Source organism: Fusarium odoratissimum (genome assembly GCF_000260195.1).
Source record: "Fusarium odoratissimum NRRL 54006 unplaced genomic scaffold supercont1.8, whole genome shotgun sequence".
Lineage (NCBI taxonomy): Eukaryota > Fungi > Ascomycota > Sordariomycetes > Hypocreales > Nectriaceae > Fusarium > Fusarium odoratissimum.
In genome coordinates, this window is record NW_022158694.1 from 1,429,781 (window position 1) to 1,457,766 (window position 27,986).

At 50.4% G+C, this 27,986-nt stretch overlaps 10 protein-coding genes across 11 annotated transcripts; 6 read left to right on the forward strand and 4 right to left on the reverse strand.

Annotated features, from left to right (window-relative positions):
• Positions 1-56: 56 nt before the first annotated feature.
• FOIG_06312 (uncharacterized protein) lies at positions 57-1,364 on the reverse strand. Its single transcript, XM_031205358.1, has 2 exons — positions 1,042-1,364; positions 57-975 (listed from the first exon to the last, which is right to left on the reverse strand). Exons 1-2 carry the CDS (start codon positions 1,279-1,281, stop codon positions 91-93), a joined length of 1,125 nt encoding a protein of 374 aa, XP_031065607.1. The 5' UTR covers positions 1,282-1,364; the 3' UTR covers positions 57-90.
• A 1,360-nt stretch (positions 1,365-2,724) lies between these two features.
• Positions 2,725-3,732, forward strand: FOIG_06313 (uncharacterized protein; the record flags this gene model as incomplete). Its single annotated transcript, XM_031205359.1, has 1 exon — positions 2,725-3,732. One exon carries the CDS (start codon positions 2,725-2,727, stop codon positions 3,730-3,732), a length of 1,008 nt encoding a protein of 335 aa, XP_031065608.1.
• Positions 3,733-4,787: 1,055 nt separating this feature from the next.
• Positions 4,788-6,064, forward strand: FOIG_06314 (uncharacterized protein). Its single transcript, XM_031205360.1, has one exon. The coding sequence runs from the start codon at positions 5,024-5,026 to the stop codon at positions 5,990-5,992; it is 969 nt and encodes a 322-aa protein (XP_031065609.1). The 5' UTR covers positions 4,788-5,023; the 3' UTR covers positions 5,993-6,064.
• Positions 6,065-6,824: 760 nt separating this feature from the next.
• On the forward strand, positions 6,825-7,963 carry FOIG_06315 (uncharacterized protein; the record flags this gene model as incomplete). The annotated part of the gene is made up of 4 exons (XM_031205361.1): positions 6,825-6,946; positions 7,002-7,219; positions 7,272-7,381; positions 7,436-7,963. The coding sequence occupies 4 exons, from the start codon at positions 6,825-6,827 to the stop codon at positions 7,961-7,963; spliced, it is 978 nt and encodes a 325-aa protein (XP_031065610.1).
• An 858-nt stretch (positions 7,964-8,821) lies between these two features.
• On the forward strand, positions 8,822-10,461 carry FOIG_06316 (uncharacterized protein; the record flags this gene model as incomplete). Its single annotated transcript, XM_031205362.1, has 3 exons — positions 8,822-9,630; positions 9,677-9,740; positions 9,790-10,461. 3 exons carry the CDS (start codon positions 8,822-8,824, stop codon positions 10,459-10,461), a joined length of 1,545 nt encoding a protein of 514 aa, XP_031065611.1.
• Positions 10,462-10,952: 491 nt separating this feature from the next.
• Positions 10,953-12,180, reverse strand: FOIG_06317 (uncharacterized protein; the record flags this gene model as incomplete). The annotated part of the gene is made up of 2 exons (XM_031205363.1): positions 10,953-11,514; positions 11,563-12,180. 2 exons carry the CDS (start codon positions 12,178-12,180, stop codon positions 10,969-10,971), a joined length of 1,164 nt encoding a protein of 387 aa, XP_031065612.1. The 3' UTR covers positions 10,953-10,968.
• Positions 12,181-12,702: 522 nt separating this feature from the next.
• On the forward strand, positions 12,703-19,770 carry FOIG_06318 (uncharacterized protein; the record flags this gene model as incomplete). The annotated part of the gene is made up of 5 exons (XM_031205364.1): positions 12,703-12,989; positions 13,042-13,315; positions 13,374-14,842; positions 14,891-17,051; positions 17,104-19,770. 5 exons carry the CDS (start codon positions 12,703-12,705, stop codon positions 19,768-19,770), a joined length of 6,858 nt encoding a protein of 2,285 aa, XP_031065613.1.
• Positions 19,771-20,526: 756 nt separating this feature from the next.
• FOIG_06319 (L-amino-acid oxidase) lies at positions 20,527-22,323 on the forward strand (the record flags this gene model as incomplete). Its single annotated transcript, XM_031205365.1, has 1 exon — positions 20,527-22,323. The coding sequence occupies one exon, from the start codon at positions 20,527-20,529 to the stop codon at positions 22,321-22,323; it is 1,797 nt and encodes a 598-aa protein (XP_031065614.1).
• Positions 22,324-22,677: 354 nt separating this feature from the next.
• FOIG_06320 (guanylate kinase) lies at positions 22,678-23,340 on the reverse strand (the record flags this gene model as incomplete). Its single annotated transcript, XM_031205366.1, has 1 exon — positions 22,678-23,340. One exon carries the CDS (start codon positions 23,338-23,340, stop codon positions 22,681-22,683), a length of 660 nt encoding a protein of 219 aa, XP_031065615.1. The 3' UTR covers positions 22,678-22,680.
• A 298-nt stretch (positions 23,341-23,638) lies between these two features.
• On the reverse strand, positions 23,639-27,945 carry FOIG_06321 (uncharacterized protein). Of its 2 annotated transcripts, XM_031205368.1 has the most exons (2): positions 25,639-27,945; positions 23,639-25,554 (listed from the first exon to the last, which is right to left on the reverse strand). In XM_031205368.1, exons 1-2 carry the CDS (start codon positions 27,804-27,806, stop codon positions 23,925-23,927), a joined length of 3,798 nt encoding a protein of 1,265 aa, XP_031065617.1. In that variant the 5' UTR covers positions 27,807-27,945; the 3' UTR covers positions 23,639-23,924. The 2 variants fall into 2 exon arrangements, with proteins under 2 accessions (XP_031065617.1, XP_031065616.1); XM_031205367.1 differs by having other exon boundaries at positions 23,639-27,945.
• Between the last annotated feature and the right edge of the window lie 41 nt (positions 27,946-27,986).

A 27,986-nucleotide genomic window follows, 5' to 3' on the forward strand; every position in this document is an offset into this window, starting at 1 on the left:
GAAATCAATGAACAGATCACAAGGTTCACACAGACTTGATGCAATTATTGTGACTTGTCAGTCTCGAAAACTCGTGATGATATTATAAACCTAACCTTTACGTATCCACTTCTCAACAACAGTATGTATCTCATCACTGTTCTTCTCCATGAAAAGCATGTGCCCATTCCCGCGAATACCAATAGTTCCCAACTCAATATGGTTCGTCTTCGAACATCCCGCCTGTCTATAATACGCAGCTGTGCAATGCTCATAAGGCATATGATACGATGCCTCCCCGGTGACAATAAGAATAGGGATGTCCATCAAGTTAACCAACTTGCGGGGCGTAGGTTCGTCAGCCTGGAGTATACACTCCGTGGACAAATTATCCTTCTGGGCATGAACCTTTTGAACAAGTTCCTTTTTTGGATCCATAACAGGAGGATCATACGTGATAGGAACATCCCACAGACCCCATGGCCGAGGAAACTCTCCACCAAACTTGAAAATCTCATCTTTGAAAGGCGGTCCAGCAGCTTCCAACAGAACAATACTCTTCGTAAGCTCCGGCCTTATGTCAGCGATCAATGTGGGCATAAAGCTTCCCTGACTATGTCCCAGAAGAACAGCCGGTTTCCCAATCTTATCCAGTAAGGCTGCACCAGCTGCCTGAACAGAAGTCTGTTGATAGGTCGTATTATCGACAAACTCCACATTCGAGCTGTAAAATGCGTCAAACACTGGATCCCCCCGAACCCCAGAGCCAGGCCATTGGGTATGGTTGATAGCCTGAGGCCAGAGCATATGGGTCTTCGAATCAGTAAACGCAACCTCAACAGCCTCGGCCGAAAGAGTGTTGAGCTTAGCTGCGCCTTGTCCAGGCATCCAAGCAGATCTCCCCCGAAACGTCTGATCAACAATGTACACCTCATAACCCTGCTCAATAAACCTCGAGGCCCAACCAACTCCACCGTCAGGCTTGTTCAGGAAATTCTAAACGTGGCAAAAAGTTCTCAGTACACACGGACGGCTTCCGAAATTGCACGGGGATTAGCTTACCGTGCCTGTCTGCGCCATACCGTGAATCATAACGATAGGCGTGTCTTTCCAAGCTCCCTTTACCGGGGTGAGCTTCTCAACATACATCTGGTCCCGAAAAACATGGCCGCCGTCACTGTCATCGTCATACCGTCCACCGACGTAGAAGAACGATCGTGAAGCGGGTATCTCAGAGCGCACGGCATCGGAGTATTTTCCGATCGTCGCTGCGACGATAGCAGCTAGAATAGAAAACTGCATGACTAAAACAGGCAATCAGATTATGTCGTGTTGGTTGACAAGGGAGGAAATGTCATTGCTGACGGCGTTGGGATCGGCACGCGTCTCCGCATCATGCGTGTTACGTGATAAGGCAAGGCTGAGTGAGCCGCAGCAAAACGGGGGAAAAACTTTTAAGATCTCAGCGACAGAAGATTCCAGCGATGATTGTGGTTGGACGACATTTGGGGGTTTGCACAAAAAGCCTCTGATGTCAGCAAACACCGGCCGACGAGCACGTAATGCTATTATCTTCGATCAGGGCCGCCTCTAATGTCTCTCTAAGATCTTTATTTCCCATCTCACCCCGAAGCCCAGCTACATCACTCCCAATCTGACCTGGTGAATACACCCTCTTCTCAATTGAGGCCCATTATCTGTCGCTGGGACCTGATTACAAAGTCCCCTTATCTTGTTTTTATTCTTGGGCGGTTGCACAGCTTACATAGCGTGATCAAGCGCGTCAAACCAGTTACTACTGATTGCTTCCCTTGTGCCGTATCTACGTCGTGAAACCGCTTTCAGGTATGGCTTCTCCCACGGCAAAATTGGGCTTGCTTTTGGAGTAACGTGACATCATTTAACCAGACGATTCCAACGAAACAATCCCTGAATCAGGGACTCGTCGGTTTGCTCGTATTTCCTGTCAAACCAAGATCTTGGCACCGTAGCCAAGTAATTCTCCGCCGATCGGCAAGGACCTCTTATCCTTTACAAAAGAAGATCTATCATGTCTCATCTAAGTCTTGTGCAGTTGATTTTCGTTCCGATTGGTGGCAGACGGGTAGGTATCTAGGCGGCCGAGGTCCGGAGTAAGATGGAGTCTTGAAGATGTCCGGACTCCGCTGCCATAGGCCGGTACCTTTGCCATTGAAAGTCCTGCATACGCAAGCAGCCTTTCCCGGTGAAGGTATATCTGATATGGTTGACGGCCGGGACCGGAGTAACTTCCGGTTCATTTTGACTCCGAAGCCTACGCTGAGTGTTATCGTAATGTCTATACTAACTTCAGACCAGTGGGATATCACTATTCCATTTGAATGTGAAACGGCAGCCCTCGGAGAAATAAATCCTGGAGGATCGAGACACATGGTGATTCAGGGCTTGTTGAAGAATACACGGTAGCAAAGGATTTTGGAGGAGCTTCCAATAATACGACTGGTCAGCGTAGATAGTATAACGGTCATAAATCCTTTGTAATAGGCAAAAGGTTGTCAGCCAGCCGCTTACCGTCCTACCACGCCGACATGACGGGCTTAGACTAGACCACAGATGGCGTCTATTTCCCAACCCTCCCACTCACGCGGCTCCCAATTACCCATTGGCAAAAAAGGAAAGGCAACCACAGTGCTTCATATATGTATTAAACAACGACTCAAAACCCCAAACCACAAGCCAAAAACCTCGCCAATCTCTAACAAAATCATGTCCGAGACTCGGTCCGCAAAGCCCGTCCGGCTGCGTCTCGCTTGCGACGCTTGTACGACAGCCAAGGTCCGCTGCAGCAGGACTCACCCCTGCGAGCGCTGCGAGGACAACGGGCAGGCGAAAGAGTGCTGCTACAGCGCTTCGCGGCGACATGGCAAACGGGCGCGACACAGGAAGAATGCACAGGATAGTAGTCTTACGACGCAGTTTACGAATGCGTGGGAGGATTACAGTATATACTCGGCTGGTGATCTTGAGATGCTGGATAGTTGGGCGTCACGCAGCGTCGACGTCACTGTTGACTTTGACGATGGGAATGGTATATCTTGGGTTGATCCGTGGAAGTCGCTGGGTTTTGTGTCGGATACCACTGCGTCTCAGTCGAGCGGTATGGTATCACCTGATTTGAGTTTATCGATGGAGCCAATACTGTCGATCAAGGCACCGGAGCCAACAGCCATACACTCTCACGATTGTGAGGCCCTAGCTCTCAAAGTGTTGAGATCGCTGCACTGCAACACCAACGCAGACCAAAGCATCTGCAAATCTACCCCCATGCCCCAAAAACAAACCTGTTCAACACCATCTATCGATACAGTCCTATCCGTCAACAAAACCGCTCTCACAAGTCTCATTCCCCTCCTCAAATGTCATTGCGCACGAAACCCCCATATCGCAATGCTACACAGCGCAATCTTATCAAAGGTTATTTTCTGGTACAGAGTTGCGGTCACAGCACGCTATCACACTGATGGAGTAGAACTACGACCTATGAAGATCCAACTTGGAATGCTGGATCTTGATGACGAGGATCAAGCTACGCTGCAAAAGACTGTGGTTTTGAGGGAGTTGAGAAAGGCGGAGAAGGTTATGGAGACGTTTGATTCTTTTGCTGGAGGGGATGATGGCGGGTTGGATTGGCATGTCGTTGCTGTGACGAATATGAGGGAGGAATTGCAAGGAATTATCCAGAAGATTAAGAAGGGCCAAGGAGAGTTGATATGATCATATTTACTTTATTTACCTTATTAATTGTATATGAACCGTTCAAGGCTTTGATTTACATCATTCCTTTTGTGTTATCTCATGCTTAAAAGCTATATCGCACCATAAATCGCCAGCAATACATTGTAACAAGTCTATGCAGATGTCACCGCTTGACTTAATTGTACACTACTCTTTGCGGTGAATTCGGTACTTATTCAAAGTGAAGGTATATTCAGTAAGCCCTTAAGCCTCACTGTCGTCATCAGGTACAACCCGAAGCGAGTTGAAGACGGCCTTTGAACAGCCCGAACGCCGAGTTGCGCATGGCGCCACAACGTCCATGGTTAAAGCAGTTGATATAATATCCTATGCCATTGCAGCCGTAGTAAATTACCTCTGGTCCGATTACGCGTGTTTTGCCTTTCTCACTTGATATTCCATGTGATTCTGTATCATGTGATACAACATGGCTCCAGGTGAGTGTCCCCTCTTCCAGTTTATTTTCGAGCTTTCAGAGTCACATAAAATACTGCTACAGTATCCATGTTCTCTGGTATAAAATTTGCTGGCAGTTGCGGATGCATGCGTGCCTGGAATTCGGAAGCCGAAGCATACCTGGCGGAATGCTGATCATGTCTTACGTTTTAGCGGAATAACAGCATGGATATCGTGAGACTTATCAAGATGCTTATGCATAGACAATGAGGCAGATACCCGGTCCAGACCTTGATTCCTCCCGCTCTACATAATGCCAGGTGCCAGGGTTACTGGATTGGGACAATATCTTACGTGAGGATCTGTTGTTTCCTCAGCGTTGTCCGAGTGAGGAAACATCCTGCGGCAGATTTGCCAGCCTATCATACCAAGACTGTTATGTACCTGATAAGGCTAGACTCTATGATGCACCCATCATAATTATCAAGCCAGTTGACGAATTGTGTAGTGGCTTATGGATAGTGCCCTTGGGCATGTGCCAAATTTAACGGCTTCAAGCTGTTTTATCATTTCTTACTTTGAGCCTCATTTATGTTTCCCTTTTATCCCCGAAACGATATAGGAAAGGAAGGCATTTGATCCTTGTTTCGGCCTCGCGTTTCAACACAGTCGCGAGAAGTGTTGGTCGTCCTGCATATAGCGGGGCACTCATCAGGCACGCATCAAGTTACACAGACACAAAATAGGCAAGGAACAGTCCCGGACTCCGAGACATTCTCCCCTCTGATTCACTGCATATTCTGTCATTATAGGGGTCATCCTGAGTGGTTGGTCGATCAAACAGTGCCATGGCTGGAGGCAGGGGACTAACACCATGACAATAGGTCTTAGCTCAAGCCATGTAAGCCATGTTTGCTTGAGCCATACCACCCAAGACATAAAAGCCGTATTTACGTTGCTCAGCGAACAACTTTCTTCTCCTCTTCACCTTTTTCCTCCTCCACCAATAACCCCTCACTCTCTCATACACACAACTCAGGTCAAAATGGCTTCACTCGGAAAATACGTTTCCAAGCTCGCAGGATCTCGCGTCCTCGTCATCGGCGGTTCATCAGGAATCGGCTTCGGCGTCGCAGAAGCAGCGATTCAAAACGGCGCCTCGTCTGTGTTTATCTCCTCATCTTCTCAGACAAAGATCTCAAGCGCCATTGAGCGCCTCAAAGAGAACAACCAATCTGCCAAGGCTCAACTTCACGGCTTTCCCTGCAACCTGGGTTCACCTGACACACTCACCTCAGAGGTCGAGAACCTTTTCACCGAGGTCGCCAAGTCTGGGAAACTAGACCATGTTGTCTTCACCGCAGGCGACAAGCTCGCTGTTGGAAAACTGGAGGACTTTACTCTTGATGCTATTCGTCAAGCTGGTACCGTGCGTTTCTTCGCACCACTTGTTGTCGCGCAGCAACTCCGCAAGCACTTGAACGAAAGCGGTTCTTCGTCATTCACCGTCGCTACTGGTGGTGCAACAGAGCATGTTTCTAAGGACTGGTCCATCATGTACTCTTACCTCTCTGGACTTCGCGGCATGATCCGTGGTTTGGCTGTTGATCTTGCGCCGATTCGCGTCAATGCCGTTGCGCAGGGCCCAACAGACACTGAGATTTGGAGCTACGTCAAGGAGATGGGGTATTGGGATAACGTGACTGGCCACTTGAAGGGAAGAATGACGACTGGGGAGATTGGAAAGGTTGAGGATGTTGTGGAGGCGTATTTGTACTTGATGAAGAACAAGAATACTTCTGGTAGTGTTGTTGAGACTACGGGAGGGACATTGCTGTCTTAGATAGTTGAGGCTGGGTTGCAGGGTAATTAGCATCAATCTCACAAGACATTACTACATCACTGTCAAATTCGCCTCCATTGTGAAAATACTTCTTATTATCGTCTGAAGTCTCGATTATAAAAACGCCGTCCATTGTAATCCACCCAGTTGTCAGTGGCATCGAAAAGAAAAAGGGTCAACAGCAGTAGCTTGAGTCGCTGCAGCCCCTCAAGAAGCTAGATCCAATTGAGAATGCAGGAGAGGACGCCAGACACTAAAATCAGAGTGCAGCAGATATCCACTGCATTTACCCGTGCCGGGAATTAGGGCATAAGCAGCCTCACCTAGAGTAAGCTCGTGAATGCCGTGAGACGTTTCACGTCAAATCCATTGGCTGTATCATTCTCGCGCCTCGGCACTAAAACCGCTTCCCGGACACTGTGAAGCTACGCCTCTTTCGGCCTCTCGCTGTTGACATTCGCTGTTCGGATTTTAGCCCCTCGAGCTCCGACCGTGTAAGTCGAGAAACATGACGCGATGCGATGTGATGCAATGAATGCGGCTTCATTGATGGCCCCCAGGGAGTAAGAAAACTTCTGAAGTTGAATCAGGGTGCTAAAATAAACTGGTGTAAAGGCTTGCTAAGATATGCTAAACTTACCTAAGTCTTTTCATCACTTAGAAAAGAGGTCCTAAGTTTTCTTGCCTGCCCTTGATGCCTAATTTTACCGTCATTCTGGACTGACAAAGATGGATGGTGAATTATCTCATCGCAATGTTTTCCCATTTGCGCAATCGCACTTCGGTGAAGCGTCTTCATGCACTCTCATCACACATTAGAGCGGCCAGCACAATGAAAGAGGCGATTGTATCGCGCGGACCAAAAGTCCACATCATTGAGAGTGAGATTCCGAAACCGGGACCGGGGCAAGTTGTTGTCAAGATTGAATACGCTGGCAGTAACCCCAAGGATTGGTGAGCACCCCAAACCACCCTCGGCCTCATTCATACCCAGGCTGACATTCTGAAGGAAACGACCTGAGTATTGGGGAAGTAAGGCCTCCATCAACCAGGGCGATGATCACGCTGGAGTAGTTCATGAGGTTGGCGAGGGAGTCTCTGACTTCAAAATCGGTGATCGCGTCGCGGCGATGCACGAGGGGAAGCAGCCTGGCGGGAGCTACGCTGAGTATGGTGTAAGCTGGGCATACACCACCATTCATCTACCTGAACACACTTCTTTCCAAGGTAAGCATTGTGATCCCCAATATGTGTCTCATGGCTGACACCATGGTTGTAGAGGGTGCTGCTATACCCTTCGCTGCATTTACCGCAGCTTGTGCCCTCTACGCAAAGCTCAATCTTCCACACCCAACGCATCCAATCTCCGACCTTCAAAAACTACCCCTTGTGATCTGAGGTGCTTCATCAGCCGTTGGATCATACGCAGTCCAACTGGCCAAGAAGTCTAACATTCACCCTCTCATCTGCGTCGCTGGTCGTGCGCAAGATCACGTCGAGAGAATGATTGACAGATCCAGGGGCGACACAGTCATTGACTACAGAAAAGGGCGCGCGACAGTCGCTCAAGAGATCAAGGCCAGCCTCAGAGGCGAAAAGCTAGAGTATGCCTTTGACGCTGTGTCGGAGATGGGTTCCTACCAGACAATCTGCGATGTTCTTAATCACCAAACGGGGAAGATCACTCTCATTATTCCTGCACAGAGCTATTCTGATATCCCAAAGACCATTGAGAAGTCGGTCACTACGGTAGCTAGTGTACATGAAGATCTGAAGGTATTCGCCCGGGCGCTTTCGATATACTTCGGTAGAGGGCTTGAGGACGGATGGTTCAAGGCACACCCGCAAGAGGTTGTGCCTGGGGGCTTGGGAGGGATAGAGAAGGGGTTGACAAACTTGAAGAACGGAAAGGCTAGTGCGGTGAAGTATGTCTACAAGATCGCGGACACGCCAGGAATAGAGCCTCCATGAGAAGTACCTTCGGACACGACATAGCTAGAGTATCCATGCAGACGAAAGCAGAACATTTGGAAAGACTACAGAATTGAGATTTATCACAACATCTCTCCAGTCAAGTGTCCCTCTAGCGTCTGCCTGTGCCTGGTTCTCGCACGTAAGGAACAGACGTTGTCAGAGCATCTCCTTCTGACTACATTAGCGGCGCACCAGTCTGCAAGAGACCAGTCTAGCAACCCAATTCCCGGAGCTCGGCAGCCGTGAAGGAAGAGGCGTAGATATGATACCGTTAAGGCACGGATCGATCCATGGCGTCGACAGCAACGAAGTCCCGGCGCCACGGCCGTTGCACAGACACAAAAATGTAGCCAAATTGGGATTCGGACCCCGAAACAAAGAGCAACTTCTCCTCGTATAATCGACGCCGCACTGCCTATCTACCTCGCTGTGAGATATGATGCTTTGAAGATAATAAGCACAGTCATGGTGTCATTGATCCGGAGTGTCAATGTTGGCTTACACGCGAGAGCCAAGTCGGATCAACTTTGACGTCCGTAGGCCGGACCGTATGCCAAGGCACTCAAATGAGACAGAGAAGTAATTGAGACTGTATGGGGATGTCTTCGGGATCCATTTCGGGGACTGAAGTTGTACATACACAGTTGAAGACTGTGGCGTTCTTGACAATAGGATGCCAAGAACACCAAGCATCGCCGGTCTACTTGGCTTCAAATAGAGGACTCGTCACATAATCTCACAAGAAGATCACCTTCTCGCAGTCTTTACAGACAAACCTATCTCAACTTTCTTTTCATTAACTCAATTCAATTGGGAACTATGGCAAGCACACAGACAAACGGCACTCACCCCATCATGGCTGACAATCCCGACGAGAAGCCAAACGGCACTCTCAACGGGAGCCATCAAGAATGCCCAACCTTTTCTCAAGAAAGACTCGATGATTCCATCAAACGAGGCATCGACCTCCAAGTCTTTCGCTACCCCTCCACCGGCATCAACGTCCTCATCGCAGGCGCCGGTCTAGGCGGAATTACCTGCGCCCTTGAATGCTGGCGCAAAGGACACAACGTTCGCATCATCGACCGCAGTCCCAGTCCAGTCTGGACAGGTGATAATGTTCAAATCCAGCCCAGCGCCATCCTTCTTCTGCGCCACTGGCCTGATATGGGCTATGAGATTGAGGAGAACCAGTACGACGTCGACATGTCTTACTATAGACAGACCGGCGAGCGTATCTGGGGTCCTGCACCGCCTATGTTCAATGATCCAGAGCATTTACCGAGTCGTCGTGGTTTTCCCTCTGTCAATGCTCATTCGCGTATTAAGCTGTACCGCGCGTTCTTGAAACAGGCGGAGCGCGTGGGCATTCACGTTGAGTGGGGATGTAAGGTTGTTGAGTACTGGGAGGATGTTGAAGGTTGTGCTGGGGGTGTTGTTCTTGAGAATGGGGAGAAGAGAACAGCGGATATTGTCGTTGCTGCTGATGGGCTCAGGACGAAGAGCAATACTGTTGTTCCTGGTATGCCGGACCAGTTGGCGACTAGTGGAAAAGCGATTTACCGTGCGGGTTATCCTGTTGAGCATGCGCTTAAGGATCCCAAGGTCAGGGAGATGTGGAACTTCAAGCCTGGCGATAAGCCGATTTGGCAGTTCTGGCTTGGGTGAGTTGCCTGAAGCCGATGAGAGAGGATATACTGACATTTGCAGAAATGGTTCTCACAACATGATGTGTTTGACCCACGATCTCGCTTTCTGGAGCTTCATCCATTCCGTAAGTTAGCTACCCCCAATTCCCGACAAACCACTGACACACACACCAGCACGCTGAATCTGCCAGCGAGTCCTGGATCCCAGACATTGACCCGGCAGAAGTGATCACTGAGATGGAGAAGAACGACGCCGTCCATCCTGCAATCGCAGCCTTCATCCGCACCGCGCCCAAAGGCTCCGTAGTGAATTGGAAGCTCAAATTCCGCGATCCCCACGAACAATGGACATCCCCCGGCGGCCGCGTCGTCCAACTCGGCGACGCAGCACACGCATTCCTCCCCACATCTGGCAATGGCGCAACCCAAGCCATAGAAGACGGCGTGACCCTCGCAACATGCCTCCAACTCGCCGGAAAGTCCCAAGCCGCCAATGCTACGAAAGTGTACAACAAGTTACGCTTTCAGCGAGTCAGCTGTGGACAGAAAATGGGGTTTGTGAACCAGCAGCTCAAGCAGCACACAGATTGGGATGCGATCATGAAGAATCCGGCGTTGATTAGATCGCGATACCCGAAGTGGGTGTGGTCGCATGATCCGGAGGCGTATGCGTATGAGAAGTTTGCTGAGGCTCTGACGCATGTTGTTAGTAGGGGACGGGTTCCGTTGGTTAATACGAATTTTCCAAAGGGGCATAAGTATAGACATTGGACTATGAAGGAGGTGCAGGAGCAGATCAAGGCGGGACAGAAGCTAGAGGATCTTCAGGATGGGGATTGGTCTTAGATTTGTAAGAGTGATAGTAGATCGATGAAGACTGTCAATCGAGTGTGTTTACGTACTGCTAAGTGACGCTTAAGAAGTTGGTGATGCTTCATCGTATCTTCAATATCGCATCGCGATTGACGAGTGACCCCAACGCGATATTGTTGGACTGCAAAGCTGCGCGGTTGTAAGGCCCTCTTCCACGTCGACGACTCTATCGATCCCTGGATCTGTACCAGTACCTTGTACAATCTTGATGCCGCCCTAAAGTTATCATAATGCTATCCTAAATTTAGGCCTCATATAATCATAAGTTATAAGATCTTTGTAAAACCACCTGGATTGACATAGAATGGGAGAGAAGGCATGAGTGAAACAACACGTCGAACCCGGTGAAGTTTGGGACAGACTTTCAGGGTTGACTTGCCGTCAATTAATCTCTGGAACATCAGGACAAGTATCACAACCAGCGAGGGAAGAAAAAGTATGGGAGCAAAGACCGCGATGTGGTCTTGTCTATAAAGTTGTCTAAAACCACGCCGCTTGCTCCGGAGACTCATCAAGCGTAGCCTCGATCACCGACAGCTCACTCCCAGCAGGCCTCTCAATCGCCTGTATCTTCAGTCTCGGATCAGCCTGGGCAAGCAGGGCAGTCCACTCCTCAACCTCACGCTCCTGAGCGTTGAAGCACTGAATCATGGTAAGATCTTTCTGTCTAAGCGCTGCTTCAAAGGTCCTCGAGCCAGAACCTGGCTTTGGCAACACCATGTCCACGATCAGCAAGCGACTGGACGGACCCATGGCTGCGACGATGCCTTGAAGGATCTTGATGGCACCGGCATCCGGCCAGTCGTGAAGAATGGTGCGCAAGAGGTACACATCAGCGTTCTTGACGGGCTGGGGAGTGAAGAAGTCGTAGGCTTTGATCTCAATACGAGACTTGATGTCTGATGGTAAGGCAGACAGGCGAGCCTTGGCGTTCTCAATGGGCTCTGGGAGATCTTCAATGACGAGATTGAGTAACGGGAATGCCGTCGCCAGCATTACAGATGTTGAGCCACTGCTTCCACCAATCTGTATACCATCAGCATGAAGCCGCGGGGAATTGAGATGGGAACTTACATCAACGACTTGCGCTTGTCCTAAGGCTTTCCAGTCAAAAGCGTTCAGGAGATGCTCAACATTAGAGCCCGTGTGCGACACAGCACGGCTCTTCATGTAAGCCTGGAAGCCCTCGTTGAGATCAGGCCGCGTCTTCAAGTGCTCAAAGAACGACAGCTCAGTGTTGTGAACAATATTATAAGCCGTCTCATTAGTCGCAGACGTCTCGCCCCATTTCTCTGTAGCTTGAATCAAGCCTGACATTAGAGGAACAGTCTGATTGAAGATATGAAGAAGCTGCGTCTTCATATGAACATTCGTAGCGAATTGTGCAGAAAGGGTACTGTGAGAAAGCTTGCTATCTTTAGTTTCGCAGAGTAAACCCGTAGTCATCACCATGCGCGCTACAGACTGCAGCTTTGATAGCGGGACTTGAGCCTTGGTGGCGACATCAGAGTATGTGATGGAGTCTGGAGGCTGGGGAATGTTGGAGAGAATGTCGAAGTGGCAAAGCCAGGCGATGCAGTGATACTGCTGTTGCTGCGCGACCAGTTCAGTGAGGAAGCTGTGGGGATCATGCACGAGGTGTTTAACCTGCGTAGCATGCTCAATGACAGCGTCTCTATCCGTCTTGTCCATCTTGCACTGAATATTGACTGCTAGTGTAGACATAGAACGTTGAACGCGATAGGATCAGGCTTTATGAGAGATGACGGGATCGAGAGTCCTTAGTCGCCGTGAAGTTCCCGAGCTGAACCGACGTGATTCCCGAGACTCGGACGCCGTCTTACAAGTCTTGATACAGGAACATGGCTTATATTCTGTACGACAATAACGGTAATATGTCTGTTTTGGGTCAGACGTGCATTTTCTGGATATGATGAGGCTCAGTGTCGGGAATGAAACCTCTTTGTTGACGTCGGCAATGGGGGGCCGTGATGACGGCATTCAGAAGATTGAGCGTCTGATATGCCGGACTCCGAGTAAGATGATGAAGATCTCCGATAGAAGATGACAGCGAGACAAGGTCAATGGAAGGAATGGAGTGATATGAAGGTAGATAAAGGAGGCATCGTCTCATCGAGAGCCAAGAGAGAACTAACCATTGACAAAACATCATAGACTTCAACCGAAACATCAACAAGATTCAACACCTTTGTCATGGCATCCCACATGAAGCTGTATCTCTTCGGAGACCAAACCTTCGAGGTCCAACCTCACTTACAGCACCTCCTTCAGAAGCGCGACAATCTCTTTCTCCATGAGTTTCTGAACCAGAGCTACAATGCCCTCCGCGCTGAGCTCTTCAAAATCCCCTATAGTATTAGAAAGGATCTTCCGCGGTTTACGTGCCAGGAGGATCTTCTGCTTTGGGATCAGAGCGGACCGCGATGTATTGCGCTTGATATGGCGATGACGACTTTGTATCAGCTTGGTACGTTCATTAGGTACGTCGCTTACAGTTCAATTCTGCCTTGAGGAGGTGTTAACATTCAGTAGTCAAGCAGGTATTTCTTCATATGATGCGCAGAATACAAGGGTCGTTGGTCTCTGTACCGGCGCTTTCGCGGCTGCGGCTGTCAGTTGCAGCAGCTTTACCGCAGACCTGATCCCCATGGCTGTTTCATCCGTCGTCGCAGCTTTTCGAACAGGCCTTCTCGTCACCGATACAGCTCGACGAATCGATCCAAGCCAAGACTTGAACAGGAGCTGGGCTCTTCTTGTCCCTGGCCAAAAGGCAGCAAAAGCTTTCCAGGAGTTCTGGGATGCCCAAGTAAGTAACGCAACACAACACATTGAGATAACAATTGGATACTGATTTGATCGTTCAGGATGGAGGCGTCTTGACTAGTATGCCTTACATCAGTGCGTATGCACCAAATGGTATTACTGTTAGCGGCCCGCCCCAGCGTCTTAGTGATCTCACGCATTGCCTTGCTTCCAAGACCATCACCGCTAAGAGTATCCCCGTCTATGGTGCTTACCATGCACCACATCTGTACTCTCAGAAAGACGCTCGACGGATCGTTGATGGCTTGATGCTCAACAAGGCTGTGTCACCATCTGAACAGATTCCTCTTCTCTCCAGCACGGGTTCCAAGCCTGAAGAGCGAAGCTTCGCGACACTCTTGGAAGATGCCATCGCTCAGGCTCTCCTTCACCCTCTTCGATGGAGTTCGATCTTTGATGATGTTCAAGCAGCTCTTGAGACTACTGGATCTCAGCAGTTTAGTGTTCAGTCGATTGGTTCGAATGCTGAGCATTTGATTTACACTGCTCTCAAGAAGACATCTCTTCTTTATCTCGTTCCAGAAACCACCATGCCTAGCCAACCCACCAATGTCCCAAGAGTTCCTGATGCCGGCACAAACAAGCCAAAGCTTGCTATCGTCGCTATGTCCGGTCGCTTCCCCGGAGCAAAAGATAACGAAGCCTACTGGGATCTTCTCTACAAAGGTGTCGACGTCCACAAGCCCGTTCCAGGTCTTCGCTGGGATCAGCAAACACACGTTGACCCTACCGGCGCAGGAAAGAACACAAGCGCTACGCCGTTTGGTTGCTGGCTAGATGACCCCTCCGAGTTTGACGCTCGCTTCTTTAACATCTCACCACGAGAAGCTCCTCAGATTGATCCCGCGCAGAGGTTGGCTCTCATGACAGCTTACGAAGCAATCGAACAAGCTGGCATCGTTCCTGATGCTACGCCCTCTACTCGACCTGATCGTGTTGGTATCTTTTATGGTGTCACCAGCAATGACTGGATGGAAACAAACAGTGCCCAGAACATCGACACGTACTACATCCCCGGCGGAAACAGAGCTTTCATTCCCGGCCGCATCAACTATTTCTTCAAGTTCAGCGGCCCTAGCTACGCCGTCGACACAGCGTGTTCATCATCCTTAGCCGGTATCCATCTAGCCTGTAACGCCCTCTGGCAAGGCGACGTCGACACTGCCATCGCCGGCGGTACGAATGTCTTGACCAACCCTGATTATCACGCTGGTCTTGACAGGGGACACTTTCTGTCGCGCACAGGTAACTGCAAGACCTTTGACGATGGCGCCGATGGCTATTGTCGAGGTGAAGGTGTTGCGACTATTATTATCAAGAGGCTTGATGATGCGATTGCGGAGAATGATCCGATCTTGGGTGTTGTTCTTGGTGCGTATACGAACCATTCTGCTGAGTCGGAGTCGATTACGCGGCCGCATGTTGGTGCACAGCGGGTTATCTTTAACAAGATTTTGAATGAGGCTGCTGTTGATCCTTATTCTGTTAGCTATGTTGAGATGCACGGAACGTAAGTCTACACCTTTCCCGCTCATGGTCCTTACTCACGCAATGACAGAGGCACTCAAGCTGGCGATGCCACAGAGATGTCCAGTGTCCTCGAGACTTTCGCACCTCCTCTAGCAGACGGCAAAGTCGCCCGTACAGATTCCCAGAAGCTCTACATCGGCTCAGCGAAAGCAAATATCGGCCACGGTGAGGCTGCCTCTGGTGTCTGCAGTGTGATCAAGGTCCTTCAAATGTTGAAGAAGGACACCATCGTTCCACACTGCGGCATCAAGAACAAGATCAACCATCGCTTCCCCACTGATCTTGAACAACGAAACGTTCGCATTGCTTTGGAGCCGACGCAATGGAAGAAAGGCACAGAGACCAACCCTAGACGTGTCTTTGTCAACAACTTCAGTGCTGCGGGAGGTAACTCCGCTCTGTTGATCCAGGACGCACCACCAAGGAAACAACTTATTGTCAACCATGACTCTCGCGTCCAATTCCCCATAGCCATCACTGCAAAGAGTGGTGTTTCTCTCCAAGGAAACATGCGCTCAATGCTCAAGTTCCTCAGCACAAACTCACACATCTCCCTCGCCGAGCTCTCCTACACAACCACAGCACGTCGCATCCACCACCAACACCGCGTTCTTGTCCCCGGCGCAACCCCCGAAGAAATCTGCTCCAAGATCGAAACAGCTCTCCAGAACAACACTGGCGTCACACGGCCCAAGGCAGCACCAAAGGTGGTCTTCACTTTCACGGGTCAGGGAGCTCAGTACCCGGGAATGGGAAAGCAGCTCTTTGAGGAGAACGAATTCGTGCGCAATGAGCTTCTTTCACTGGATCAGATTGCGCAGAATTTGGGATTCCCTTCTATGCTTCCTTTCATTCAATCTGATGAGCCCGATGTTAGCAAGTTTGCGCCTTCGCTTGTTCAGCTTGCTAGTGTTTGTCTTCAGATTACGCTGAGCAAACTTTGGGCGTCGTGGGGAATTACTCCAACTGCTGTTGTGGGACACAGTCTTGGCGAGTATGCTGCTCTTAACATCGCTGGAGTTCTGTCAGATACTGATACACTATTCCTTGTTGGAGGTCGAGCTCAGCTTCTTGAGCAGAAGTGTACTCGTGGTACCCACGCCATGCTTGTGGTGAAGGGTTCCCAGGAGGAGATCGCCGAGGCTCTGAAGGGACAAGAGTACGAGACTGCTTGTATCAACTCTCCCATTGAGACAGTGTTTGCTGGCCCGAATGAGCAGATCGCCAAGGTCAAGGAGCAGCTCACGGCGGCTAGCTTCAAGACCACTCTTCTCAAGGTCCCCTACGCTTTCCACTCATCTCAGTTGGAGCCAGTGGTGTCCGACATCGAGAGGCTCGCCAGCAAAGTAAAGTTCTCTGGGCCCAGAATTCCAGTTCTGTGTCCCTTGGAAGGTACAGTCGTCGAGAATGAGAATCCTTTTGATGCCTCATATCTCGCTAGACACTCTCGACAGCCTGTCAACATGCTCACCGCATTGACCATTGCTTACCGCGATGGTTATATCAACGATCGTTCCATGGTCCTCGAAGTTGGTCCTCACCCAGCTGTCTCAGGCATGGTCAAGCCTACCCTTGGTCAACAGATCACCTGTGTCGCCTCACTCCAGCGTAGCCGAGCACCATGGGACATGCTCTCCGCAGCACTCAAGAGCCTTTACGACGCTGGTGCTAGTATCAACTGGGCTGATTACCAGAGTAACTTCCCCGGAGCACACACAGTCGTCGATCTTCCAGCTTATAGCTGGGATCTTAAAGAGTACTGGATCCAGTACGTCAATGACTGGACGCTGCGAAAGGGCGATCCTCCTCTGGTCATCAACAATGTTTCTAAACTTGAGAGTACTACCATTCATAGTGTTATGGAAGAGAGTGGCGATTCCAAGAATACTCATATTGTTGTTGAAGCAGATATTGCTCGCAAAGACTTGAGTCCGCTTGTACAGGGTCATGAGGTCGATGGGATTCCTCTTTGCACTCCATCGGTTTATGCTGACATCGCATTGACTCTGGGCAAGTATCTACTTGAGAGGTATCAGCCACAGCAGAAGGATGATATGGTTGTGGTCTCGGACATGACCGTGTCCAAGGCTTTGATCCTCCGTGGTGATGGATCTCGCCAGCCCATTCAAGCCCATGCTGAGGCAGACTGGTCATCTCGATCAGTCTCAATCAAGTTCATGTCTTTCGATGTGAGTATCAATTTATCATTCAATATTAGTGCGTATGCTGACAACCTAACAGAGCAAGAGTCATCTGCAAGAGCACTCCGCCTGTGTACTCCGCTTCAAGGACCGAAGCCATCAAGACATCCTTCAAAGCGAAGCCCGCGCCACCAAGCAGAAGATGCAGAATCTCCGCAACCAAATTACCACCGGTGAAAGCGCACGCTTCAACCGCCCCATGGCCTACCGCATGATCCGTCCCCTCGCACGCTTCCATGACGACTACCGCGCAATCGACGAAGTCGTCCTCAACAGCGAAACCCTCGAAGCTTCCAGCAAGATCAGCTTCGGTACGGTCAAGCGCGACGGTGACTTCCACACTCATCCCGCCGTCATCGACGCTCTTACTCAGTCTTGTGGTTTTTCTATGAACTGCAATGATCACACAGATATTGACGTCGATGTTTACATGAACCATGGCTGGGGATCGCTTGAGCTTTTCGAGCCTTTGGACTTTGAGAAGGAGTATAGTACTTATACTCAAATGCATGCTGGAGCGGACAAGCTCTGGTATGGCGATGTGACGATCTTTGACCAGGATAGAGTTGTCGCGTTCTTTGGTCAGATCGCGATTCAAGGTGTCCCGCGCAGAGTCCTCAAGGTAATCCTCTCAATTGAGAGCGGCAAAAAGGGCCAGCCTCAGCGCCATACTCAAGACAAGCCCCGAAACACTCCCTCGCAAACGAAGGATTCCACGTCCAAGCCAACCCAGAACAAGCCAGCTGTCAAGGTAGAACCACCAAAGTTCTCTACCGCAATCCGCATCATCTCAGAGGAAAGCGGAATTGACGTGTCGGATTTCACCGATAGCACAACCTTTTCAGACGTCGGCATCGACTCCCTCCTCGGTCTCACCATCTCCGCTCGCTTCCAGGAAGAACTGGGCATTGATCTGGACTTCAACGCCCTATTCTTCGAACACCCCACCGTCAAAGACCTGAGAACCTTCCTCGGCGCAGACGAAGATGTCTCTGGAGGTTCATCTTCTGCGGCTAGTGACTCAGGTCGTGACACGACTACCACTGGAAGTGCTACTCCAGAGCTCCAAGAATTCGCCGAATCAGCTGAAGTTGAGTTTGAGCGCGCTCTCGAGATTATCTCTGGGGAGAGTGGTGTTGCGCGCTCTGATTTAGACGATGAGACGAACTTTGCAGATTGTGGTGTTGATTCTCTTCTGTCGCTTGTCATTGCAAGTCGGTTCCAGGATACTTTTGGTCTGGATATTGCACATGAGCAGTTGTTTATGGAGTGTCAGACCGTTGGTGATCTGAAGACTATGCTGGCGCGAGAGATGGGTTTGGCTACTCCGGTTCCTAAACCTGCTGCCATTCCTGCACCTGTTGTCTCTGAAGCAGTCGCGCAAGAAACAGTCATCACCCACAGTGACACCTCTAACATCGCCGAACGCGAACAAGCAATCACTGAGCTCGTTAACAGGTATACCGCTGGCTTCAAAGCACCCACTTCGAACCCAGATGGTCCCCCTCTCGGCAAGAACGAAAGCGTCGTACTCGTCACGGGCGCATCAGGCGGTTTGGGAAGCCATCTCGTCTACGCCCTCGCGCAGCTCGAAGAAGTCCGCACCATCGTATGTCTCAACCGCCCCAACAGAGAAGACCCAACAACACGCCAGTACAAGGCCATGAGAGACAAGGGCATTCGCTTCCCAGAGCATCTCAAGTCCAAGGTGCGAATCTTCCAGGCCGATACCTCGAAGCCCAGGCTTGGAGTCAAGGATAGTGAGTACGCGTGTTTGATCCAGTTCGTCACGCACATCATCCACAATGCTTGGCCCATGAGTGCGAAGCGTCCTCTGTCTGGATTCGAGTCGCAGTTCCAGGTCTTCCGCAATCTTCTTGATCTTGGGCGTGAGTGTGCTTCGAGTCGTCCCACGGAGTTCAAGTTCAGCTTTCAGATGATTTCGTCAATTGGTGTTGTTGGACAGTGGGGTCTGGCTGCTGGTCAGACCGGCAAGATCGTTGTTCCTGAGGAGAGAACTACCATTGACTCGCTACTCGGCAACGGGTACGCTGAAGCGAAATGGGGTTGTGAGAGGATGCTTGATGAGACTCTCCACAAGTTCACCGACCGTTTCCGTCCCATGGTCGTGCGTCTTGGTCAGATTGCTGGGTCCAAGACAAGCGGTTACTGGAACCCAATGGAGCACTTCGGCTTCCTCATCAAATCTTCTCAGACTCTGAATGCTCTTCCTGACGTCGGTGGAAACCTCAACTGGACTCCGGTCAACGACATCGCCGATACTCTCACCGATCTCATCCTCTCCGACCGCATCCCTTACCCAATCTACCACATCGACAACCCCATCGGGCAACAATGGCGCGACGTCAACAACATCCTCTCTGACGCCCTTCGCATCCCTAACAAAGTCCCCTTCAAGCAGTGGCTCGACATGGTGCGCAAAGCTCCTCAGCAGGATAACCCCGCTGCTCTACTCGCGGATTTCCTCGAAGACACATACCTACGCATGGCCTGCGGTGGTCTTGTTCTCGATGTGAAGCATTCGCTTGAGCACTCCAAGTCTCTCTCGGCTGTTGGGCCAGTTTCGGAAACGGTGGTGAGAAAGTATATCCATATCTGGAAGGAGATTGGGTTCTTGAAGACTACGGCGGAGGACAAGGCCGGGTTTGAGGCGGAGAGGGCGAGACTTTGGGGACCTAGAGTGTAGGATTGATCGGTAGAGATGCATTCTGAGTTAGAGTTTCTTTTATGGTTAAACTAGATTGAACATTTTCTTTATACACATACATAGATATTTAGTGTCTTGGTCAATTCACCACAATCGTGTCCCGCTTCTGTATCCAGGCCGAAAGTCTTTTCAACAGAGATTCTACTAAGCTTATCTTATACGATCCTAAACTGACTTTTATTGTCACAATTTAGCCTAATCTATCCTGAGCTTGTTTAAATATTTTCCTAACTCATGATTGAAGTCTTGTGCACGGCTGCCTCTCACATGAACCCGGAGAGACAGCTCCACTGCGACGGAGCTTGGCTGCACTGCGACCTTGGAATATGAGCTTTTCTTTGTAGGAACTATCATATTTTGCGGATTTTATTGATCGTTACTATGAACTCGATACTGTGGCCCGGTGATGGTGCCCTTGATAGGGTTGGCGCCAAGCCATCAGGGTCTTTTCCATGCAGATCAGGTCCCATCTTCTTTTACTTATGCAACTGCCGTGCATATTCTATGGAACCGCGTGGTCATCTGCAATCCAGCGATGCGAATAATTAATATTGGAAGATGCAATACATGCCATCAAGGTAGACATGAATTATCGCAGCTGTGTGGTTCGCAATGTTGGGGTTCGGCACAGGGTGTGGATACTTATAGCTCGATGGACTTCCCAAATCATTCAGCCCTCATCCGCCAACTTGAAACCTCTTTTTACGTCTTCAGAGCCTTCTGAGGGAATCTAGCATGGCCAAGTTCACAGATAAGCTGTGGAGGGTCTCAATTCTCGTGCTGTCATGTTTGAGCACCGTACATGGCAGCAAGCTACCACCAAAAGATCACCGACAAACCCATTTGTGTGCCGACAACCCTCAGATGCAAAACTTCGACTCAGTCGGAGCCTGGTTTGACGATGTCGCAAAGCTCAATTGCACCTCAGTCTCCAAAGTTCCCAACGCCTCCATAGCCATTGTCGGAGGCGGTGTATCTGGACTCACCACCGCTCTCATGCTAGATAGCATAGGTCTTCACAACTGGGAGATCATCGAAGCTAGTGACAGAGTTGGCGGACGTTTCAGGACCAAGTTTGTCGGCGGTACTCAGGAATTTGCAGAGATGGGTCCGATGAGATTGCCGTATACCGTTACGTATAAAAGCGATAACTCCACGCATGAGTATACGGAACATCGGTTGACTTTCCAATTGGCCGATACTCTCAATGAGATGAATGGCAATGACTCAAAGTGGAAAGTCGACTTTATCCCTTGGATTCAGCATCATCCTAATGAGCTTATTGCCTGGGGAACTGGCCGCCATCAAGATGGCAGAATTCCAACAAGAGCAGACATCCATGCGAACTCAAGCCTCGCGAAACCGCCAGCTATGGTATCAACCGAATACAACAAAACAAAGCACCGCATGAACGAGATCCTCAAGAACGAAACTATGCTCAAGGCCATCCAAGCCGATGTCTGGCGCTCTCACAAGTTCGTCATGAGCCAGGGCTATGATGACCGGAGCGAACAGTGCATGATGAGGGAAGCTTTCCATGCCAGCGAAAACATCACTGATGCGATATGGACTGCGACGGATTACGATGTCTTCTGGGATGAAATGGTGCACAACTCAAATCTCGCACTAGATGGGACTCAAGACTCACTGGGCGAGACGGAGTGGAAGTGCGTTGACGGAGGATTCAATCGGCTCACTGATGCTTTCATCCCTCATGTTTCCGACCGTTTGTTTCTCAATCGCAAGATCAGAAAGCTTGAATCTGTCAAGAGCGAAGATGGCCAGACTCAAACAAGACTCTCGTGGTATCCCAGAGTCAAGAACCGGACGTTTGAGTCCAAGGACTATGACTACACCATCATGGCAGTTCCCTTCACAATGACCCGCTTCATGGCTCTACCCTCATTCTCATCCGTTCTCGGTCGCGCAATCAGCGAAGCAGGCCTTCGCTTTAAGTCAGCCTGTAAAGTCTCCCTCCTCTTCTCCGAACGTTTCTGGGAGAAGGGCGAGCGACCTATCTTGGGTGGTTACTCTATTCCCGAGAGTAGACCCATCGGTGCTTTATACTATCCCGTCTACGGATTGAACGAGTCGCGACCTGGACTAATTACACACTACCGTGGTGGAGATTGGAGTGATCGCTACGTCAGCTTCTCTGATGAAGAGCACGTTCAAACAGTGCTCGACGCAATCGTGAGTCTTCATGGGGAGCAAGCGCGCGAGCTTTACACGGGCGATTATGAGAGACTATGCTGGTTACAAGATGAACATACTGCGACCTCGTGGTGTCGTCCTGATGTTGAGCAGCATAACCTCTACATCCCAGCGTATCATCAGACTGAACATAACACTATTTTTATTGGAGAGCATACGGCCCCGACGCAGGCTTGGATTAGCTCAGCTATATACTCGGCAGCTAGAGGTACTATTCAGCTGTTGCTTGAGCTAGGGATGGTGGAAGAAGCGAAGGAGATCAATCGACGCTGGATGGGCAGATGGATTAGGGACGAAACTAAGCCAAAACCTAGATGAGCTCTAGATCTTATGTAAACTCCTTCGCTGCTACATCCGCTCTATTACACAAATCTCGCGTTTCCCTTCGCGAGAAACATTGTACAATGCGTGGCGCCGCTCGCTCGGTTCGTATGGCATGAGCGGTAGTTCATATCAGGGTCTTTGTACGTGATTGCACGGCGGCATGAAAGTCCAACTTTACATATCAGGAGTCAAGCAGATAGAATCTCCTTTCAGACCATTGGGTAGGATATTTGTATATGTTGGGATTAAGAGGCCTTATTTATCTCTCGAAATGTTCCGAACTGAAGACAGAACGCCATTTTGTCATAACACTAGCATTAGAACCTGAGTATATATGTAAATAGACATCAATCAGCACATGCTACCTGCTTTGCGTTTCTTTGAAGCATGAATAGCAAAGTCCTCCAGCTGTCGATACGCTTCATCAAGATCGTCGTTGACGATGATTATATCGTGCACTCCAGTCTCTGCAAACTCAAGCTCGAGCTTGGCTTGTGCCAAACGCTGCGATATGCTTGCCTCATCTTCTGTTCCGCGGGCCCGAAGTCGGACTTCGAGTATCTCGAGACTCGGGGGCTTGAGGAAGACATAGCGAGCATCCAAGCCTGAAGATCTCATCGCCTTGACGCGTTCCATCTCAATGTCCAATATGGGAGTCAGCCCCTCCTTCATCAGTGTAGCCATGACTTTCTTGCTCGTGCCATAGTAGTTGCCGCTGAAATAGGTATGTTCGACGAACTCTTTCCGCATTATCATAGTGTGAATCTCGGGCGGGGAGCGAAAAAAGTAGGCGACTCCCTCAGCCTCGCCAGGTCGCGGCTGGCGTGTTGTGTGCGAGATAGCCGAAGAAAAGACGGTCGGATGGTTATCCTTCAGCCTTTGGATCAGAGTACCCTTGCCAACGCCAGAGTGACCCAACACAATGATGGGACGAGTATCAGTATGTACTAGAGCACGTTCAGCATGATGAAAGAAAGGGAAAGGCTCAAGATAACACGTTCCTGTGCTCATATTGCGTGTAAGTGACTCTAAGTCAGAGACATCCATATTCTCAACAATATTCGAGCGTGTAGATAGTTGAGAAGAGAAATGGGACTGTCTGAGGAGGATACGATGGTGATTAGTCGTTGATAAGGTAAACAGATCGTTCGGAAGTGCGACGAGTCTCGTATGAGTTTGGATCAAAATTCTGAAAACCGGTCCTTGAGCTAGGGTAGATGATACGTCGTCCGACCTGTATTATTCTCGTGTATTAATAAGGTTGAGGGCTTAAAAGAGGCTTTGAAGCCCAGCACAAAGGCAAACACATCTCAAATATATGGGCAATAAACTTCAAAGCCCTCACTGCTGCCTAAGATGATACTTCATAATGAGAACTTAGTTGCTAAACTATGCAGTTAAATGTTCCTTCTTAGTAATTCCTTTCATCGCTCAACTATGCACATCTCCAACAGAGGACATCCAACAACCATCTTGTAGCTAAAACGCCATGATCTCTCCCCCTGACCAAATTGCACTGCCCACGGATAACTCCACGTCCAAACGCCATGCTATAAGTAACAACCCGAGGCACAACACTGTCCACCGTAGCTCTATCAATCAGTGCCCGCAAACTTGACGCTCTTCCTCCTCTCCCTTTCTCCCGTCACAACAGCCCTTCCAGGACTCGAGCTCAAAATACCTCCACTTCCCTTATTCAAAGCATCCCTCGCCATACCAACAGCCCTACTCTGCGGTATATCATTGCCATCACTCTTGACAGATCGATCCATACCTGCACGAGGGCTTGATCGTCTGCTACTGCTTGCTCCACGCTCATCTCTTGCCCTCGTCTTCTCTACAGTCGCACGTCCGATCTCGTCGGATCGTGCAGTGCTGGTCTCGCCGCGGTATCGGCCGGGAAGACAGGCGTGTCCACAGCCATCGAGGGGACAGCAGCCATCGCTGAAGGTAGTTGAACCGCTAGAGTCTGGCTGATCGAGAACAGCGTGCCATGCTGTAAGGCAGGAGGCATGACCACCATGCGCACAGCCGGGACAGTACCACCATTGGGAAAGCCAGGTGTCTGGAGAGCCCAAGGCGGTTGGTAGTTCCACAGGCGCGAATTCGGCATGTGTTGGCTCTCGATGCCCGCAAACAGCGCAAGGCGCCATCATAGTGCGACATCTCTCACATGTCCAGATGGCTTCGGGGCCATCTTTGGGATCAAGTTCCCTTGGCTTCTTACATGCGGAGCAGAGGAAGCTGACCTTTCCATTCTGTTGTGCTGGTGTGAAGATTGCTGTGTAGTTTTCGCCCCATTGAGGTAGACCTTCTGGCCATCCTTTGATGCACAAGTTCCGTAGGAGCGACGCCTCAATGAAGAGACCCATTTGCATCAGTCTCGAGTGGTGCTGTCGCAAGACTGCATTCGCTTGGTGATAGTCGATCACGAAGTCGGGTACTAAAGGCTTGAGAAGGAGAACGATGGCTGAAGCATTAACAGCAGAAGTTCGCGACTCGTAGTGCAAGGCCTCTGTGATAGAAGTGTAGGGATCAAGTGGTGAAACAATCGGGCTCTCGCCAGACACAGTAGTCGGGAAGGGATATAAAGGATCATCGTCCCATGGGAGAAAGTCTGTCTCAACAATGTGAGGCCGTAGATCTTTCTGCGCAGGAAATAGGTCCTTGGCAGGACTGTTGGATCGATTGGGATGACTTGCTGGAACAAGTACTTGTGGCTGCGGGGAGTCTTCCTTCGCTGGAAGTGACTCCGCGACAATCTTGGGGGGTGACGGTTCAGATTGTAGGGGCTCTGATGTTTGCGACGGGAACGAATCATCGGTCCCCATTGTGGTTTGAGATATTAAGAAAACATCCTCTGGGGAGTCGGTCGGCGACTTCTTACTATGTGGTCGCGGCTGGGGTGAATCCGTCGGCGTATCTACTTGAACTTCTTCGCCGCGTATGTGACTCGGGTACTCATTATCCTTCTCCATGTCCGAGGCATGTCTCGCAAGACTCGATCGCCATGGTCCGGTGCCTCTCGGTGTCGAAGCCGAAGGTTTCTTGGTCGCATCAGACGTCGAAAACATCTGAGCAAAGCTCTCGTCCGAATCATGGCGCGTCACCCTCTGAACCTCTGGAATTGTGGAATCCAACGATAGAGGCTCCTTCTTCTTAGGTGGAGGAACATCGAGGGCCTTGAGCAAGACCTCGGCGTCGTAAAAGTCGTATCCTTCAGTGCTAGATATCTGTGAGCTCTCGCTTTCATGGCTGACATCAGAGACGGGAACCGAGTCGAGCCGCTTTCGGGGGGTGTCTTCGAACCTGTCATTTATGCCAGGCCCAAGACTAAGTTCATCAGGCTCCGTGACGGCCGCAAGTCTCTTGCCAACCTGTTGTGCATGCTCTTTCGAATTATCTGGAGCGTCAGCCGGTCGCGCAAGCGGAGTTGGGACGTTGGACGTGCTCTCGAAGCCCATCGCAAGGAGGGATCGAGTGCTCAGAGAGCGGCTGCCGAGCCCTGACTTTCCAGAAGGACGTCTGGGCGTTTCGTCGCCGGGGGTTCGACTAGCAGTATAAAAGTCAACGGGCTTCAGCATTCCACTTCCCTTTCTCTCTTCTATCTTCACCTTCTGGAAGCGTCCGAGACGGACGTCAAGATGGTATTGAGCGCGGCGATCGAGGAGTAGGCCGACCGTGTAGGCTAGAACGCGCCAGGTCTGGGCTAATCGGAAGTACGAAACACTTTCGGCTGCGCGAGCGTAATGTTCTAAAATAACACCGACTCGTTCATTGAGCGGCTTGCCGTCTTTAACGTATGGGAGCTCCTGATGGAGCGTCTCGAGGTATAATCCTGAGAGATATTGGTAGATTTGTGTTGTTTTTACAGCAGGCAGTCGACCGAAAGCCATTGTTTGCTGAGTCTTGAAGACACCTGTGACATTGATGGCTTGGTCAAGCGCCAGGAATGGCTTGTTATCATCGAGGCCAGATCCAGAAGGTGGCGTCGTGCTCAAATTGGTGGATCGTCCTGCTTTCCTTCGACTCGTCCGACGTCTGGGACCAAGAAAACTGCCAACGACATCCTCCTCTGAATCGCTGCGACTGATGCTCAGCATGGGGGCACTTGGGCTCGATCCATAGGGACCACGGGGCACTATCTCAGCATGGTGTGTGACGGGAGGCCGAGGTCGACTGCTTTGATGAGATCGTTCGTCAAGGAACATCATAACATCACCTTTCGGTGAGAATGCCATAGATGAGGTAGACTGGCGATCAATGACTTTGGGCGCATATGCGACATCGTTTTGCGCGAACAGTCCGTCTTGACCAACTGTCCAAAGCATATCCTGATCTTGCCAGAGAAGAGCAGCTGGCGAAGCGTCAAACCTCTCGATTTCTTTATATGCCATGGTTGGTCGAGCCAGGTCCCAGATGTGCACTGCCGAAGTACCATATCGACGAGAGCTGCTATCATCATAGGACACTGCTATTTGAGCTACGCGCTTATTTTGTGCTGTAGCAGACCACAAACCGGGCCGCCACGCGATTGTCCAGATCGGCGCAGGTGTTGTCACAGACCATTTCGGCTTCTGTCGTTTATCGGCTGAACTCGAAAGATCCCACACATGGAGTTTTGTATCTCGGCCAGCACTGATAAGGTGGTTTCCATCTGGGTGCCATGCGATAGAAGCGCATGCCTTCTCATGTGCATTGATCCTCAGCAATGGTCTTGCTGGTTGACGGACATCCCATTTGAGCACCACTCCACCCTCGGTACAACATGCCATTTCGTGACCAACCTTTGGAGACCATTTAACTTGCCGGACCGAGTCGATACACTTCAGAGGTGCGAATCGTTGTCGAAAGGTGATGCCGCCTGATCGCCCTTGGAGAGGTGCCGCTGTATCGAAAACTCGCGCCATGCCATCTTGGCTGCCTGAAAGAAGCCAGCTCTTGAGGTGCGGATTGACATCAAGGGTGTTAACCTGGCGCGAATCTTCCTGCATCTGCATGTATTCCAATGGCTCAGCCGCGCCAGATCCGACTCGTGCAACATCGTATGCGAAGATCTTGCCATTCGCGCAAGCCGTGAAGATTGTAGAACCACCGTGCCATTTAACATCGCGAATGCTGAGCTGATCCGCCGCCTGGTTACCCTTCAATCCAGCGGGCTGAGCAGTAATCGCAGCTCTCAAGTCCACACCCTCGCGAAAGTTGAAGTTGAAGTTATGAGGATCGTCGAGTACCACTGTCTTCAGGATATGTCCACCCGCCAGCACGGCGGCTCTTCGATCGGGGGAGACATCGAGGGCCAATATTGGAACACCGGCTCTATATACGGCATCTTGCGACTTCGGCGGTCGAAACGAGGCTGAGATTGTAGAAGCGGGTGCGCTTGTTATCGAAAGGTTGACTGAATCGCCTGCGGGGGTCTCGGTCGCAGCCTTGCCGAGGAGCTTGCGCATTATCCTTGAGTCGCGGTTATACATTGTTGCGGGGGTCTGCGATAGCCGATTGCGACGCCATTGAGGTCAACTCAACGGGCCATCGATGGCATTCTCGTTATTCGGTGTCGGGCGTTAAATGCGATATCGGTCTCCCTGTTGAAGAGGGATGTCTTGACCTGGTGTTTGGCTCTCGCTCATCGAGAACGTGAGCTCATGTGGATC

What these genes read in the sequence shown, in the direction of transcription:
- FOIG_06321 (XM_031205367.1), bottom strand. Translation starts at nt 27,806, where the DNA reads ATGTATAACCGCGACTCAAGGATAATGCGCAAGCTCCTCGGCAAGGCT.
- FOIG_06314 (XM_031205360.1), top strand. Translation starts at nt 5,024, where the DNA reads ATGACAATAGGTCTTAGCTCAAGCCATGTAAGCCATGTTTGCTTGAGC.
- FOIG_06312 (XM_031205358.1), bottom strand. Translation starts at nt 1,281, where the DNA reads ATGCAGTTTTCTATTCTAGCTGCTATCGTCGCAGCGACGATCGGAAAA. An exon ending in GTATGGCGCAGACAGGCACG is followed by an intron (nt 976 to 1,041) that starts GTAAGCTAATCC and finishes TGCCACGTTTAG; the next exon opens with AATTTCCTGAACAAGCCTGA.